General features: G+C 62.3%; 1 protein-coding gene across 2 annotated transcripts in view; it reads right to left on the bottom strand.

Annotated features, from left to right (window-relative positions):
- The window catches only part of NR5A2 (nuclear receptor subfamily 5 group A member 2), a 56,797-nt gene extending 48,163 nt beyond the window's left edge, over nt 1-8,634 (bottom strand). Inside the window, exons 1-3 of one of the 2 annotated variants that reach the window (XM_079763583.1) lie at nt 8,517-8,634; nt 4,833-4,951; nt 3,046-3,187 (exon numbers count right to left, since the gene is read on the bottom strand). In XM_079763583.1, the coding sequence (XP_079619709.1) occupies nt 3,046-3,187; nt 4,833-4,951; nt 8,517-8,598 (343 nt within the window). In that variant the 5' untranslated portion in view covers nt 8,599-8,634. Of the gene's footprint in view, nt 1-3,045; nt 3,188-4,832; nt 4,952-5,921; nt 6,038-8,516 lie in introns of those variants that run through there. The other variant, XM_079763584.1, reaches the window with a different exon arrangement.
- Nucleotides 8,635-14,811: the final 6,177 nt, after the last annotated feature.

The following is a 14,811-nucleotide window of genomic DNA, read 5'->3' as shown; positions in this document are numbered from 1 at the left end:
CTCTCTCTTTCTCTCTCACCCCCTCCTCTCTGAAATCAATGAACATATATTTACAAAAGAGAAAGAATCCACCCGTCAATGCATAAATAAGTGCAACGACAAATCAATGTTTCTCTCTCTCCCTCTTCCTCTCTCTCTCTCTCTCTCTCTCTCTCTCTCTCTCTCTCTCTTTCTCTGTCTCTCGAAACCAATCCATAAATAAAAGAATTTTTAAAAAGATGTAAGTTATCAGCACTCCCCAGATTGACAGCTACCTAGAAATATGGACAGTGGACCGGAAGCCGTATGTGCGTGTCTGTTTTTACATTAGTCCTCAGCTATTCCCCAGAAAGCCCTGTCCTCATTCTTCATGAGTTGTTTCCTCCACGTGTGCTTTTCATAAAGAAAAAAAAAAAAAAGAAAAGAAAAAATCTCGCCCTTTGGTGGACGGGGGAGATTTCCTAATAACTGTGGCCACACCTCAGGACACTATCACTCAGCGTGCCTGCGGTTCTCCGGAGAGCATCGGCTTCTCTCATGCCGGATACACTGTTGCCCTCTTGACAGAAATCCAAGCTGCCGAGAGCAACGAAGTATCGCACGACCCCCTTTTCTAGAGTAAACTCTGACTGTTTGCGCTTAGAGAGCATCGTCCCCCTTCTAAGCCACGTTGGCCCAGTGGCTGCAAAAATGGATTGGGGACATCCTTTCCTTTAGGAAAAAAAAAAGATTTTCACCCGGACTCGACGAACGCACAGCAGATCCCCACGGGCCACCGTTTTTTTTTCGTTTTAGCAGAGCTGTGCGGCATTAAAGCCAATCCGTTTCAGACGCTGTCCAGACAGCCTCGCTCCCCTCCCCGCCCCGGTGCTGGGTGGGGGGGGTCTGGGGCCACGTCGCCGAATAAGGGGACAGTTCCCCCCCCAGGCCCGCAGTGGCCCGTGGCGATGAGGCAGGAGCCAGCCGGCCGCCCTGACAGCCTGGGACGTGCGGGCATGGCCGGGGGTCACGTGTTTTGAGCTTTTTATCTTAGGATTAGACCGGCATTAAAAATGTATGGCGAACGCGGGCCGTCCAGACCACAACACGGGATAATAGAGGCTTTCATGGGGATGAGGATGCGTTGAATATTCGGTCGTGTCGTCGCGCCGGTGGGAAAGTACGGTGGGCACCCAGTGACTTACGGGGGTGAAAGCTCACGCTCCCAGGGAAAGGAACACGACCTTTTTCTTTTGTTTAGAAAAACACATCGGCCCGGCCGGCGGCGTGGCTCAGGGGCTGAGCGTTGACCTCTGCACCAGGAGGTCACGGTTCGATTCCCGGTCAGGGCACACGCCTGGGGGGTGTGTGGCTTGATCCCCAGTAGGGGGCGTGCAGGAGGCCGCCGATGGATGGATGTTTCATTCTCACGTGGACGCTTCTCTCTCTCTCTCCCTCTCCTTCTCCAAATCTATAAAATCTATTTTTTAAAAATGTTTTTATTGATTGCAGAGAGAAAGGGAGAGGGGTAGAGAGACAGAAACATTCATGGTGAGAGAGAATCATGGATCGGCTGCCTCCTGCATGACCCCCGCACTGGGGGGTTGAGACTGCAACCCAGGTCTGTGCCCTTGGCCGGAATCGAACCCAGGACCCTTCAGTCCACAGGCCAACGCTCTGTCCACTGAGCCAAACCAGGTAGGGCAAAATCTATTTTTTAAAAAGCACACACACACAAAACAACCCACTAGTGCTTGGCACATGCCAGTGATCCGTACGGCTCACTACTCCTTTATCTGTCACGCCCTTCCTCTGTGGGAAGTCAGTAGGCGAGGGTCTGAGGACCGGCGACACGCCACCACATACGTGAACTGCACATCATGTGTAGCGGCCACATGTTCACTTTGCCCATGTGCACCGTCAGCCGGGCTCCGCTCTCTCGACGTAAAGTGTCATGAGGCCTTTAAGAAAGAAGGCTCGAGCCTCCTGTCTAGGAGTTCAGTGTTTTTCATGCTTCTTGCTTCTCAACTTTTTTTTTTTTTAAATTTCATTTTGCAGGCTCCGTCATTATCCTAAAAAGCGCTTTCCCACAATATCCAAAATGACACCTTGCCTGAGAAAGTCCTTTTGACAAGTAGAAGGGGTTAATCCCTGCTCGGGAATCACGTAATTGGTTGTTACACTTACGACAAGCACGCCTATTTAAAAAAAAAAAAATTCCCATTCTGGCCGGCGTGGCTCCGTGGTGGAGGGTTGACCTATGAACCAGGAGGTCGCGGTTCGATTCCCGGTCAGGGCACAGGCCCAGGTTGCGGGCTCGATTCCCAGTGGGGGGCGTGCAGGAGGCAGCCGATCGTGATTCTCTTGCATCATGGATGTTTCTCTCTCTCTCTTTTCCCCTCTCCCTTCCTCTCTGCAATCAATAAAAATATATTTAGAAAAAAAGATTCCAATCAAACTTTTACAAGGACATTCTGATTTGAAAACTTAAGAAAAGGAGTTTTTCCCACATTATTTTTATTTGCTCTCAGTTGAGTGGCTTGAGTCTTGCTTTCATCTACCCTGCTTTTATTTTTAGGGTCAAATGCAGCTACTCCCCAAACTAACAAAAACAAAATGGGGGGGCCCTGACCGGTGTGGCTCAGTGGATAGAGCGTCGGCCTGCGGACTGAAGGGTCCTGGGTTCGATTCCGGTCAAGGGCATGTACCTTGGCTGCGGGCACATCCCCAGTAGGGAGTGTGCAGGAGGCAGCTGATCGATGTTTCTCTCTCATCGATGTTTCTAGCTCTCTATCCCTCTCCCTTCCTCTCTGTAAAAAATAAATATGAATAAAAATAAAATGGGGGGGGGGGCGAGGCCCACAACTCTTGATATTAACTTTTCTTTTTTTTCCTGGGTGGATTTGACAGGGGCCATAATGAAACACAGACTATGCCCAAAGCGGACGTCACGTGAAGTCTGACATCCCTGTCCGCCGTGTTCGGAGACCAGGAGAACTACGTCCCTCGGCTGGGCGCGCCGCGCGGCGTCCCACGCTAGGCCCCGGGAGCGCGGACGGGCAGCCGCGTGGACGGAGGGGGTCTTACCTTCCAGCTTCATGCCCACGCTCAGGCATTTCTGGAACCGGCAGTACGGACAGCGCTTCCTCTGGGTTTTGTCGATCTGGCAGCTCTGGTTCTCGATACACGTGTACCTCTTATTGTTCTGGACCGTACGCTTGAAGAACCCCTGGGAGACAGAGGACACGGGGACTCGCGTCATCGATCCATCGCCCGCCTGTCCCCCCGCCCCCGTCCTCCCCACGGGCAGGGACTCCGCAGCACACGTTCCCCTTGTACCACGGGAGCCCTTCTGAGGGGCTAAGGTTTTGTTTTCCAATTTCATGAGGCCCGCCATCCCCCACAAGCCCAGGAGGTTCCCGCTGGCCTCGAGGGTCTATTCCCGAAGCCTGACAGCCCATCGTGGGGGGGTGGGGGTTGGCTACATACATACCATTTCATCTCAAGGGTCAGAGGAAAACACCTTCACTATGGGCCAGGGCTTCTCACCTCCCCCAACCCCACACCCCACACCCCTGAACGTCCAAGTCCAGAGAGACGTTCTTAGGGTGCCTGGTACAATTTCAGGGACAAACGGCTGCAAAAAAAAAAAAAAAAAAGGAAGAAAAAAAAAGGCCAGTGGAAAACCTGACTCTCAGAACAGCTCAGATCTCTCCCCAATGTCAACACGAGGTCGTTAAAAGCAAAAGGATTTGAGGAGTAAAAAAAAAAAAAAAAATGGGGAAAATGTTCCTAATTCCACTGGAATGCGTTCCAGTATGAGAAACTCTGTTTTAAAAAAAAAGAAAGAAAGGAAGGAAAAAAATATTGAAACGCATGGGAAGGCGCAGAGAGCAGAGACCTGAGGTTGCACACAAGACCGTGTGTGTGTCCCTGGGGTTTTCGCTCCAAAAATTAATCCGGCTGCAGAGAGCGTGGCTTTATCGTAGAGCACCGTGTTACGGGCGGCTTTGGTCTGTCTGTCTGTCCTCCTGGCCATAAAAGTGAAACAATCCTACTTTGGGAAGGAGAAGCAAAGGTGTTTTTTTTTTTCCTGGCAGGGGTTTAAGTCATTGTGCCCAGCTCCCTGCTTTAAAAAAAAAAAAAAAAAGTTGGAAAACAGCGAGTATCACGTCGACTGGGAAGATACAGACGAGATCGGAGACAAGCCCTTCACGTCTCGTTCGTGTTAGCAACAGCGTGATACCTGGGACCTGCGCCTTCCTCCCGCTCCAACGGGTCCCGTGTTCACGAAAACGACTCTATCTGGACGCGGGGAAGACCCGGCCTGTGGCTCCTCGCGATATAAATTCCCAGGAATCCCCCCCCCCCACAATTATTTGGGGAGTAAATCAGGGTGGCCGCGTGGCGCTCGGGAATGTAGACGTTTATGTCTGTGGGTAATGAATGCCCGGCCCGGCGGCGGGCGGGCGGGCGAAGAAGGCTCGTGCAGCTACAAGGTATTTGGGAGCCACTTTGTCACGGCGGCTGCCCCGGAGAACAGCGGCGCTTTAAATACAGATAAGTCACGAGAATCAATATCTGGGGGCTGCTCGCCGCCCGCCGTAGGAGGCTCCGGGCAGCGACACCATAAACTATCGTAAAGCCATGAGACTGGCCAAGTTTTCCAAACACCATCCATTTCTCTGCCCTTTGAATTAAAGGGGACACGTATTTCTAAGAATCATCTCCCTAGGACGGTCTCTCTCTCTTTCTCTCTCTCTTTCTCTTGTTTTTTAAAATTGAGTCTTAAAATAAAAATAACAGACAGCCTGGCACCAGGTCGCCGGAAGAAGTCGCCCCAGGGGGTTTTGCTGGGGCTCGGAGGGTCGCACCTTGCAGCTCTCACAGGTGAGGAGACCGTAGTGGTAGCCGGACACTTTGTCTCCGCACACGGGACACAGCTCCTCCAGGTCCTCGTCGTAGGAGTAATTCACCATCTTAAACTGAGACACTGGAAGGGAAGAGAAGAGAAAGGGACACGCAGGGCCCCCGGTGAGTGTCCCAGGTCGCTTTCCAATGTCCCCCCCGCAGGGAAAGGCGGGCAAAGTCCACCGGGAAAGAGACAAAGTAAAAATAGGTTGTGCCCAGGACTTCCTCCGAGAACTACCGGACAGCGAGAAAGCCCAACATCTTTAAAAAGAAAAAAAAGTATATATATATTTAAAATTTTAAAAAGAACTCCCCAAGTCTCCTGTGAAACGTTTCTGCCCTGAGTCCCCCGCGCACCCAAAAAGCCTGCAAAGCCACCACCACTCCGACTGGGAGCGGGAGCCGCCGCCGCCGGAAGAAACCGCTCCGGATTTCTTTGAAACGCCTTTCAAAGTCCCCAACAGGTCACCTTTGCCCGAGGGACAGAGGCACGCACCCCCTGCACCCCCACTCTCTCTCGGAGGAAGTTTGCCGCCGGCACCTCGCGGGAGGGGCGGCCCCGGGACCAGGCCCGCGGCGGAGACGCTCTCCAGCCTGGACCCCGGTTCCGAGCAGCCAGCCCCCTTCCCCAAGGCTCCCCCAGGCTCCCCGGGCTCCCCAGGCTCAGGGCCCGGCGAGGAAGAAGCCGAAGGGCTCCCTCTCGATCCGGATACTTGGTTTCCACTCCGCACTTTTGCAAACCCGCCTGCGCAAGTGGGAAGGGGAAAGAAGGGAAGCCAGCCCGAAGGAAACAAAGTAAACAGAAAAGGGGGAAAAGAGACACAGCTGAGGGGCTCCTGAACGCCATAACTTCACAGGTTTTCCGCCATCCCCCCCCCCCCGCCCCCCGAGATCGCCCCGGGGTTGAAGTTCAACCGAAACCGGGCCGCCGCGGGGCCGCCCGGGCGCGGATCGGGGCCCGCCTCCCGGGGACGCAGCCCCGCCGAGCGTGTCCGCGTGGAGCGAGGTCCGTGTGCCCAAGGGCAGCGGCCCGAGGGGGTCCCAGATGGTACCTGGTCCGGTCCCTTCCCGAGACTCCACGTCCACGCGGCGGGGACGGACGGGTCGCGCAGCCCGGCCACCGCCGCCGCCGCCGCCGCCGCGCGCGCTCGGGGCAGCGCCCTGTGAACGCCCGGGGCGCACTCGCCCCTTCGCCGGTTGCTCAACCTCCGCTCCCACCGCCACGCAAACACCCACTCCGTTTGTTTTAAGTTAATCAGTGGCGTTTTGCGGGGGGCGGGGTGGAGGGGGGATGGGGAGCCGGGGAGCCGGCAATAGTTTCCTGATTTGTTTACCGAAAAGGAAGGAGCAGCAGCCGGCCCCCGTCCCGGAGCGCGGGCCACTGTCACCCGGGGCTTCCCGCCCGGGACTTGCTCTTGGGGTGTTTTTTTTTCTCTCCCTTCTAAGTAAAGTTCTTTTTAAAAATCCCTGTAAGGAGTTTGCGGGCCCAGTATAGGGCCTTGGGGAGGGGGTGTCCCTGCGGCGCTGGTGGCGGGCGCCCCGTCCCCGCGGACTCGGAGCCCGGCACCGGGGCTGAAGCCGGAGGCAGGCAGAGTTTGGGAGGCGACTTGGGGGGAAGGGGTTCCCGCAGAACCAGACGCCGGGCTCCCTCAGGGGCCGCGCCTCGGTGTTGAGGACCTGGGGGGTTGGGGAGGTTGTGGGATTGTGGCCCCGTCTCTCCTGCAGCTCGTGCCCAATGTTTTGGGGACGGGAGGAAAGGGCGCCGTCCCCCAGTCTGTCCTTCCAGCTCCCCGACCGCCAACAAAGTTTACTCTGACTTCGCGGCGCCTACGGGGCGCGGGGAGGCCGCGGGGTCCAGGGGACTCGGGGATCCTGCACCCAGAGGGCCGGCGCTGGGGCGGGGACCCCCTTAGAACAGAAAAGGCAAACGTGGAGGCCGCGCGGAGAGAGGCGCCGCTGTGCCCGCCACGCGGGGCCGGCCCGTGGGTGTCTCGGGTGCGGCCCCCGCCGGGCACTCGGGGAAGGGAGTCCCCATCTGGAAAGAGCGGAGGGGCCGGCGGAGCCTCGGGAGCCCGTGGAGGAGGTCTCCCCAAACTGGAGCGCGCGGCGCGGACTGGGGACCCAGCAGCCGGCTCTCCCCGCGGCGCGGGCTGTGGCGCATTCCCGGCTGAGACCAGAGGTCAAACCTGGGCATGGGGCTCCCCGTCCCCAAAGCTCCTCCCGAACGGAGCGGCGCTCCCAGGCGGCTTCGGGGGAGCCCGGGGCGCCGGGGGAGCCAACTTTCTCCCGAGGACGCCCCTCTCCAACTTCAAGGAGGAAACGTGACCGCGGGGTTTCCCTCCCGTCTCTCCGCGGGTCCCTCGGGAACGCACCCGGCCGAGACCAGGAGCAGAAACTTCCCTCCGCGCCCCGAGAATGGCGCGGGCCCCGCGGGCGCCCCAAGGCTCCTCTCTCGCGGCAGCGGGCGGCGGAGGGTCCCCGATCGCCTTCGCCGCGCCCCCACTTCCCCACCGAGCGGGGACCCCAGAAACCAGCAGGAAAGGCCTGTTTGGGCCAACCGTGTTCCCCTGCAGCCCCCCCACAGCCGGGCTCAGAGGCCTCGGCCCCGGGGACGGCCGCAGCGCTCCCTGGAGGGTCGCGGAGCGGTCACCACCCGCAGGCCTGCCGCGCGCCTCTCCGCCACCCCGGTCCCCTCCCCGCGCGGCCGGGCACCGTCAGGCCCCGGAGGCCGAGCGCGGCGCCAACCGGCGCTGAACTCTGCTCCCGTCCCGCCCGGCCCGCCCGGCCCTCCCCAGGCCGCTCACGCCCGGGGCGGCAGGAAACGCGCTGGGGTCGCCGGCCCGCACATCCGCGCGCGGGAAGAAGGGGCGCGGAGGATGGAGGGGCGCCGGCGACTCTTCCTCGCATTGTTCCCTCCGGGCCCAGGGCCGCCGCGGCCAACTTCTCCGGGGCTTGGCGCGGCCGGAGGCGGCCTGGCGACTTGGGAAAACGGCGAAGACACGGCCCGCGAGAGGCAGTGTTTGTTAGAGACCGGGAGCCGGGGACCCACGCAGGACCCCCCACCCCCCCGTGCCCCGCTCCGGGCTGCGGCGAAGATACGCGATCTCTTCCCCCCCCCGCCCCCACCGCAACTCCCCAGGAGGACCCGCGCGGAGCCCGGGGCTGCGTTTGCTTCCGCAGCTTTGCCCGCTCTTCTCAACGTGCCCGGTTTCCGGGGGGCGCACCTGGGCCTGGGGGTGCCCCTCTGCATTCTAACCCCTAAGACAAGCCTTGCGGGGTCCCCTGCTCCTCCTGCGGGTGACTTTCCCGAGCACAGTGTTCCCCACCTGAGCGCGCCGGTCCCTCCCCACGGGTCCCGGGGACGGGGCACCGGCTTGGCTTTCGATGGGACCCTCCTTCCCACCCCCACCCCCCACCTCCGTCAGCCCGAAGCCGCCGCTCGGGTGGTCGGAGAGCTCGAAGCTTCTCTCTTCCCGGTTAGAATCGAGCGGCCCGGGAGGCAACGCTGGGAAAGCGTCCGCCTCGCCCGGTTCCAGAGCCATAAACTTTGGTGGCCGGGGAGGCGGCCTGCCGCCCGCGCGCGCCCGGGACCGGTCACCCCCAAGGCGCGGGGAGTCCGGGCGCCGCGGCCGCGGGAGCCCGCTTACCTTGCATGTTTTCCGGCATCTGCCCCTGGTCCCCATGCGCCCGCGCCAGTCCCAGCGCTTCCGTCTCCACTTTGGGCAGCATGTCCAGGCGGCCGCGCGCGGGGCTCGGCGCTCGGCGTGCGCGTCGGGAAGCCCCGCACCTGGGCGCTGCTGCCGCGCAGATCCGGGTCCGGCGGGGAGAAGGCAGGAGCGTCCGGAGGGGTCCGCTCGCAGGCGCGAGCCTCCGCCGCCTCCGGGGCTGCGAGTCCCGACCCCTGCGCCCCGGCCAGCCCCGCCGCCTCCGAGCCGCAAGGGGGAGGAGGCCGAGGGCCGGAGAGGCGGTGGAGACGGCGCCCGGGCGCGCGCGGGCTCGGCTCCGCGAGGGCGGAGGAGGCGGCGGCGGCGGCGGCGGCGAGGGCGCAGCTGCCCGGGGAGCGGATCCGGACCAGCCGAGCTCGGGGCGCGGGGCGCAGGCGGCCGGGGAGAGGGGGCTCGGCGGCGGCGGGGCCGCTGTCGCAGCTGCGGGACGGCTCGCTCTCGGCGGCTCCCACCTCCGTGCGCCGCGGGCTCGGGATCGGCAGCGACTCTGGCTGCTCGCGGCTCGTCTCCCCGCCCCTGCCCCTCCTGCTCCCCGGCGCGAGCAGTGGCGAGTGAGGAGCGCCAAGTTGCAGCCTCGCTCTCCGGCCTCCCGCCCGCCTCCCGCGGGTCCCAGGGCCGCCCGGGGCAGCCCTGAGGCGGACCGTGCCGGCGGGGAGAGCGAGGACCAGCGGAGAAGGGAGGTGAGCGGGGCCCGGGCCGGGGAGGCTGGGGTGAGGGCTGGTGACAGCGACTAGGGACGCGGGTTCCGGACTCGGGTCGGACCCCAGGCGCCAGCCAATGGGGAGGCGGCGCACACGCCCCGGTCCCCGCGCCCGCCCCAACCTCGGCACCGCGCCTCGCCCCCTCCCCCTCCCCCCGCGCCCTGGCCTGGGGCGGGGGACCGGAGGCTTCCGGGTCTTACGCGGGCGAGCGGCGACCTCTGCCTGAGCGCGGCAGCGGCGGGAGCTGGGGCGGCGGCGGCAGGAGCTGGAGCCGAGGGGCTGGCAGCCGAGGAGAGGAGGGGGGTGGGGTGGGGTGGGGGTGCGCCCCGGCGTGCGCGGAGGGTGCGGGGCTGAGCAGGGAGGAGGCTACACGCCCGTTGCGAGCACCTGGGGGAAAGAGGTGGGAGTCAGCGGACTGCCCTTTGCCAAGCTGGGTCTGCCGGCTCCACGGGGCACGCAGCCCGCGTGGGCCCCGGGCGCCGTGGCGTGGCCGAGCCCTCGGGACAGCCGCCTCGCCGAGGGTTCACTCACTTGCGGGGAATTAGAGGGGCAGCCGCCCATCTCTCCTCTCTCTCCCGGTCCCTCCGTCACTTCGAGACGCCCCTCTCTCCCCTCCCCAACCCGGGACGATCTTGGCGACGCGCGCCCTAAGTTTCGGGGAACTGCGTTCCAGGCCGTCGGTCTGGACTTTCCTTTTTCTTTAATGTTCTAAAAATATATTTTTTTAAAAAATGATTTCAGAGAGGATGGGAGAGGGAGAGAGAGAGAGCGAGAGAGAGCTAAGCATCCGTGATGAGAGAGAAGCGTGGATCGGCTGCCTCCTGCACGCGCCCCCCATTGAGGATGGAGCCTGCAACCCGGGCCAGGGCCCTGACCCGTGACCTCCTGGTTCCGAGGCCTACGCTTGACGCTCAACCACTGAGCCTCGCTGGCCAGGCGGGACTTTCCTGGTTGGTCCTGGTCTCTCTGGTGGGACCCGCGCAGGAGGCCAGGAGGCCGGCACTTGCTACAAAGTTGCAAAGCCCCATCCCTTAGGCCGCCTCCCGGGCCACCCGCCCAGCCACGTGTTACAAGTTTTCAGATCTCATCCCAAGGAGAGAAAAGGCATTTCCCTCCGCTGAGATGCCTGGAGGGTGTCTGCAGGGAGGCGAGGCGGGTCTTCACCGGAGTCCCTGCCACAGGGGGTGCATTTGAATTTCAAAAGACCTGAATGGATTGTAAGTGAATGGCTTGGAGACCACCTGCCTGGAGGTGTGTGTGTGTGGGGGGGGGGGGGTGGGGTGGGGGGGTGGAGGGGTGGGGCTGAGGTCTACCCCACTCCCTGTTCTGCACCATCTACTTTGATAGGAATGGGGTGCTCACCCGGACCCCCCCACCCCCGGATGCGTGGCCCTCTGCACTGACTTGTCACGGTGCCCTTCCGTCTATAACTCAGGACTCTCCGTCACTGAAATCTCAGGTTTCCTAGGAACATGTAAACTGGGTGGTGGTGGTGGGAGGGGGCGGGGGGGAGGCTGGCCGCTAGTTCGAAAGGGGAACGGGCTGGAGCTGCCAAAATTCAGGACGTTGAAGAGGCTCCGATGTTCCCGAGTCTCAGCTGAGCCCGCCAACCCGCTCTCAGCAGCAGCAGACCGGTGGCTTGAAGGTCGCAGTGAATGAAGAACGTGCCTCCCCCGCCAGGTGTGGCTCAGGGGTTGCACTTTGACCTATGAACCCGAAGGTCGCAGGGTTGTGGGCTGGATGCCCAGTAGGGGGCGGTGCAGGAGGCAGCCGATCAAGGATTCTCTCTCATCCTGGATGTTTCCAGCTCTCTCTCCCTCTCCCTCCCTCTCTGAAATGGGTAGAAAGGTGGCAAAAAGGAAAAGACGCAGGGGCAAGAAGGGACAGGAGGAGGGTCCCCGGGAGGAACTTGCTGTTCTGGGAACCACAGCCAGCCCCTCTCAGCACCCCGAAGCGGCGCGTCTCCCACTGGGCTGCCTCTCAGAGAGGCGAGGGCGCACTCACCTTCTCCCAGCCCCGGGGCGCAAGCGGAGGAGGGCGCGGCGCCCCACGAGCCCCGCTGTCCACCCTCGTCCCCACTGCTCACTCCTGTCCCTCGACCCTGCAATTTGGCTGCGTCCCCACCCTTCCTCCCCCGCTGGGCCCGGGAGGAGTCCGGCGTCTCCAGGAGCCCCCTCCTCCCCAGGAGAGTCGGGGAAGGGAGCCCGCGTGGCCTGGGACGCCTGTCACCGGAGGGGCCGGGGGTCCAGGTGGGGAGGCCACCGTGGGGGCGGGGAGGCCGCTGAACCGGGGACCGGGCCCGTGTGGTCTGCGTGCCGTGGCTGGCGGCGTTCCGGACCGACCCACAGACGCACCGACTGGTTTGGAATGACAAACGCCAGAGTGGGGGTGCGGGGACGGGGGGCAGAACCCCATCCCCCGCCGGGTCACCGCCCACCGGATGCGGGAACTGTCCCTGGTTCTGAGTCTCCTCCCTGCGCCCCCCCCCCCTCGGCCCCGGCTTGGGGCGACCTCCCCTCCCTGCCCTCCGCGCCCCCCGCATCCTTCCCGACGTGACGGGCCTCCGGGGCGCATCCTGGCGGGCCTCGCGGCGTGCGAGCGCTGATTGACGGTTGCAATTACGGAGGCTGATGGCTCGGGGAGGCCCCGCAGCCTTGATGAGCGGGGAAGCGCGGTCCTGGCAGATTTCACCCCGCGCAGCGCAGCGCCGCGGGCCGCGTGCCCGGTGCCACCACGCCCGCGGGCTGCAGCCCAGGGGTCAGGCGCCCCCTCCTGCCCCTCCGCGGGGACCCCACCCCGATCTCCTCCCGCCCCGCAGCGCCCTGAGCAACCTGCCCTTCACCCCAGCTCCACGCGCCGGCTGCAAAGGGGACCCCCACGCCAGGGTCCTCGGAATTAGCTCACGGTTCCTGGGCCTGACAAGCGCAGGTCCCGGAGGCCGGAGTGGGGGACCCACTGCCCCCGCAGTGCCTGGGGGCGGGGAGGGGGGAGTGGGGGAAGCCTGGCACGGAGCCCCCTCCCCCCTACACACTTGCAAATCTGCACCCTTGGAATCAATGCCTCAGGCCTCCTCCAGCCTGCGTTTGGGTGGTTTGAAGAAACCGGAGAATGAATTCCTTTCCTCCCAGCAAGTGTCTGCTTCTGAGCCCCAGAAGGAACTTTCTTCTTCTTCAGAAAATCTCTACCAGAAACTCCAGAGGAGGCGGCTTATCAGGCCCGTGACCCCGGGCCACCGTGACCCCGCCCCTCCCCCTGGAAAAGCCCATCCGAGGCGCTGGGCCTGCCTCGGAAAGCAAGTTCAGCCCGAACCCGAGCCCGAGCCGCGCGCCCTGGCTCCCCGCCCGCCCCGAATCCCGGATCCCGGGCCCTGGGTTCTAAGGAAAGACGGTTACATGTCAGCTCGCACCTGGAAACATTGTATCGGCCGAGGCTGTGAAGGCAGGAACGTGGGTGGTGGGAACTGCCTGCTTAGAAACAATGTATCGCTTTCTGCTCCGAGGACCGCGTCCCAGGGCCGCTGTGGTGGTACCTCCACGGGCCACGGCCCCACTTTCCTGGGGCGGAACGCGAGGGGACCCCACCATCCAGGCTCCCTGAACCCCTCCCCCAGGCCACCTCCCACTCCTGCCCAGAGAGAAGGGTGAGGTTTGGGAGTTTGGCCCCAGTTGTGGCCTTCTGCAGCGCTCTCTCTCTCTCTCTCTCTCTCTCTCTCTCTCTCTCTCTCTGGGTTCGCTGCAGCCCTCGCCGGTGTGGCTCAGTGGATAGAGCTTCGGCCTGCGGATGGAAGGGTCCCGGGTTCCATTCAGGTCAAGGGCACAAGCCTGGCTTGCTGGCTCAATCCCTAGTGAGGGGTGTGCAGGAGCGGCAGCTGATGCATGATTTTCCCTCAAGGATGTTTCCCTCTCTCCCCGCCCGCCCCTCCCTCCTTCTCTCTGAAATCAATAAAAACATGTCAAAGATAACCTCCTCCAGACTCCATCCCCCCTCCAGGCTGTCCCACCCTGCTGGCCCCACCCTGGGGCCCGCCTGAGGTCTACCCAGACCTAAGCCGCACTTCCCCTGTGGGATGAAAAGAGGGAGGCCGAGAATCCCTTACCAGCACCGCCCTTAATCCCCAAATGCCTTTCTGAAGCCACCCCCTGGGTGTACATCCTCATTCCTTCCCATCAGGCGGGGCAAGCAGGTCCTCCCTCGGGGATAGAGCGAGGGTTTGGAACCACACTCCTCGATTCTGTTCCCAGTTCACGCCCCCGACAAGCCGAGGGGCCCCGGGGAAGCCGCTGGGCCTCGCGGGTGCTGTCTTCGCCAGAAAAAGGGGGTTGACAAGTCAGGTGTAGAGCTGGGCCAGACAGAGCCAGGAAGGCCGCTGTGGGTCCAGGCCAGCTCTCCTTTGCTTCTCTCTCCCCCCCAACCCCCCTTTAGCGTCCCCCAAACTCATCTCTCTGTAAGGAAACTGACCCGAAGGAAATCAGTCACCAAAGATGCCAAGGTCCTTGCTGAGGTGACTGTTCCCATGCAGGCCTCACGGGCCAATGACGTCAGCCGCAGCTGAAACTGTGGGCCAATGACGTCAGCCGCAGCGGGAACTGTGGGCCAATGACGTCACCCGCAGCGGGAACTGTGGGCCAATGACGTCACCCGCAGCGGGGAAACTGTGGGCCAATGACGTCACCCGCAGCGGGAACTGTGGGCCAATGACGTCACCCGCAGCTGAAACTGTGGGCCAATGACGTCACCTGCAGCGGGGAAACTGTGGGCCAATGACGTCACCCGCAGCTGAAACTGTGGGCCAATGACTTCACCCGCAGCTGAAACTGTGGGCCAATGACGTCACCCGCAGCTGAAACTGTGGGCCAATGACGTCAGCCGCAGCTGAAACTGTGGGCCAATCACATCGGCCGCAGCTGAAACCGCTCCTCAAACTGCTCGGTATCCAGATTCTCTGAAGATGAAAAGTTCAGTGTTTCTTCTCCTCGATCACACAGAAACACACCCAACAGCGTCCCGGAAGTCTAAGAAAGACGCAGCCTCCAGGAACGTGTCCCGTCACCTTCAATCCGAAGGTCCTCCCAGCCTTACCCAAGCTCCCCCGCGGCATCTCACCTCCTCTAGGGAGGAGGGGGGGGGTTCCCCACCCAAACTGCCCGCCCCCCAACTCCTGAAGTTCCCTGCCGCTAACTGGATTTCTCGGAGAAGTTTTCTGTTGTCGTTAATCCTCACCTGAGGGTATTTTTTCCATTGATTTTTAGAGAGTGTGGAAGGGAGGGGGAGAGACCGAGAGAAACATGGATGTGAGAGAGACACATCCATCGGTTGCCTTCTCCTCCCCCCCCCCCCACCTCCCCGGCACACGCCCCGACCAGGACCAGGGATGGAGCCTGCAACCTGGGCATGTGCTCTTGACCGGATTTGAACCCAGGTCCCTGCAGTCCGCAGGCCCAGGCTCTATCCGCTGAGCCAAACTAGCCAGGCCTCAGAGAGGTGTTTGTTCCAAGAAGGCGAAGAGCGAGGACGTG

Source organism: Cnephaeus nilssonii, assembly GCF_951640355.1.
Source record: "Cnephaeus nilssonii genome assembly, chromosome: 23".
In the NCBI taxonomy this organism is placed as follows: Eukaryota; Metazoa; Chordata; class Mammalia; order Chiroptera; family Vespertilionidae; genus Cnephaeus; species Cnephaeus nilssonii.
The sequence above is the reverse complement of the archived record's forward strand: the minus strand, read 5'-3'. Positions and strand labels throughout refer to the sequence as shown.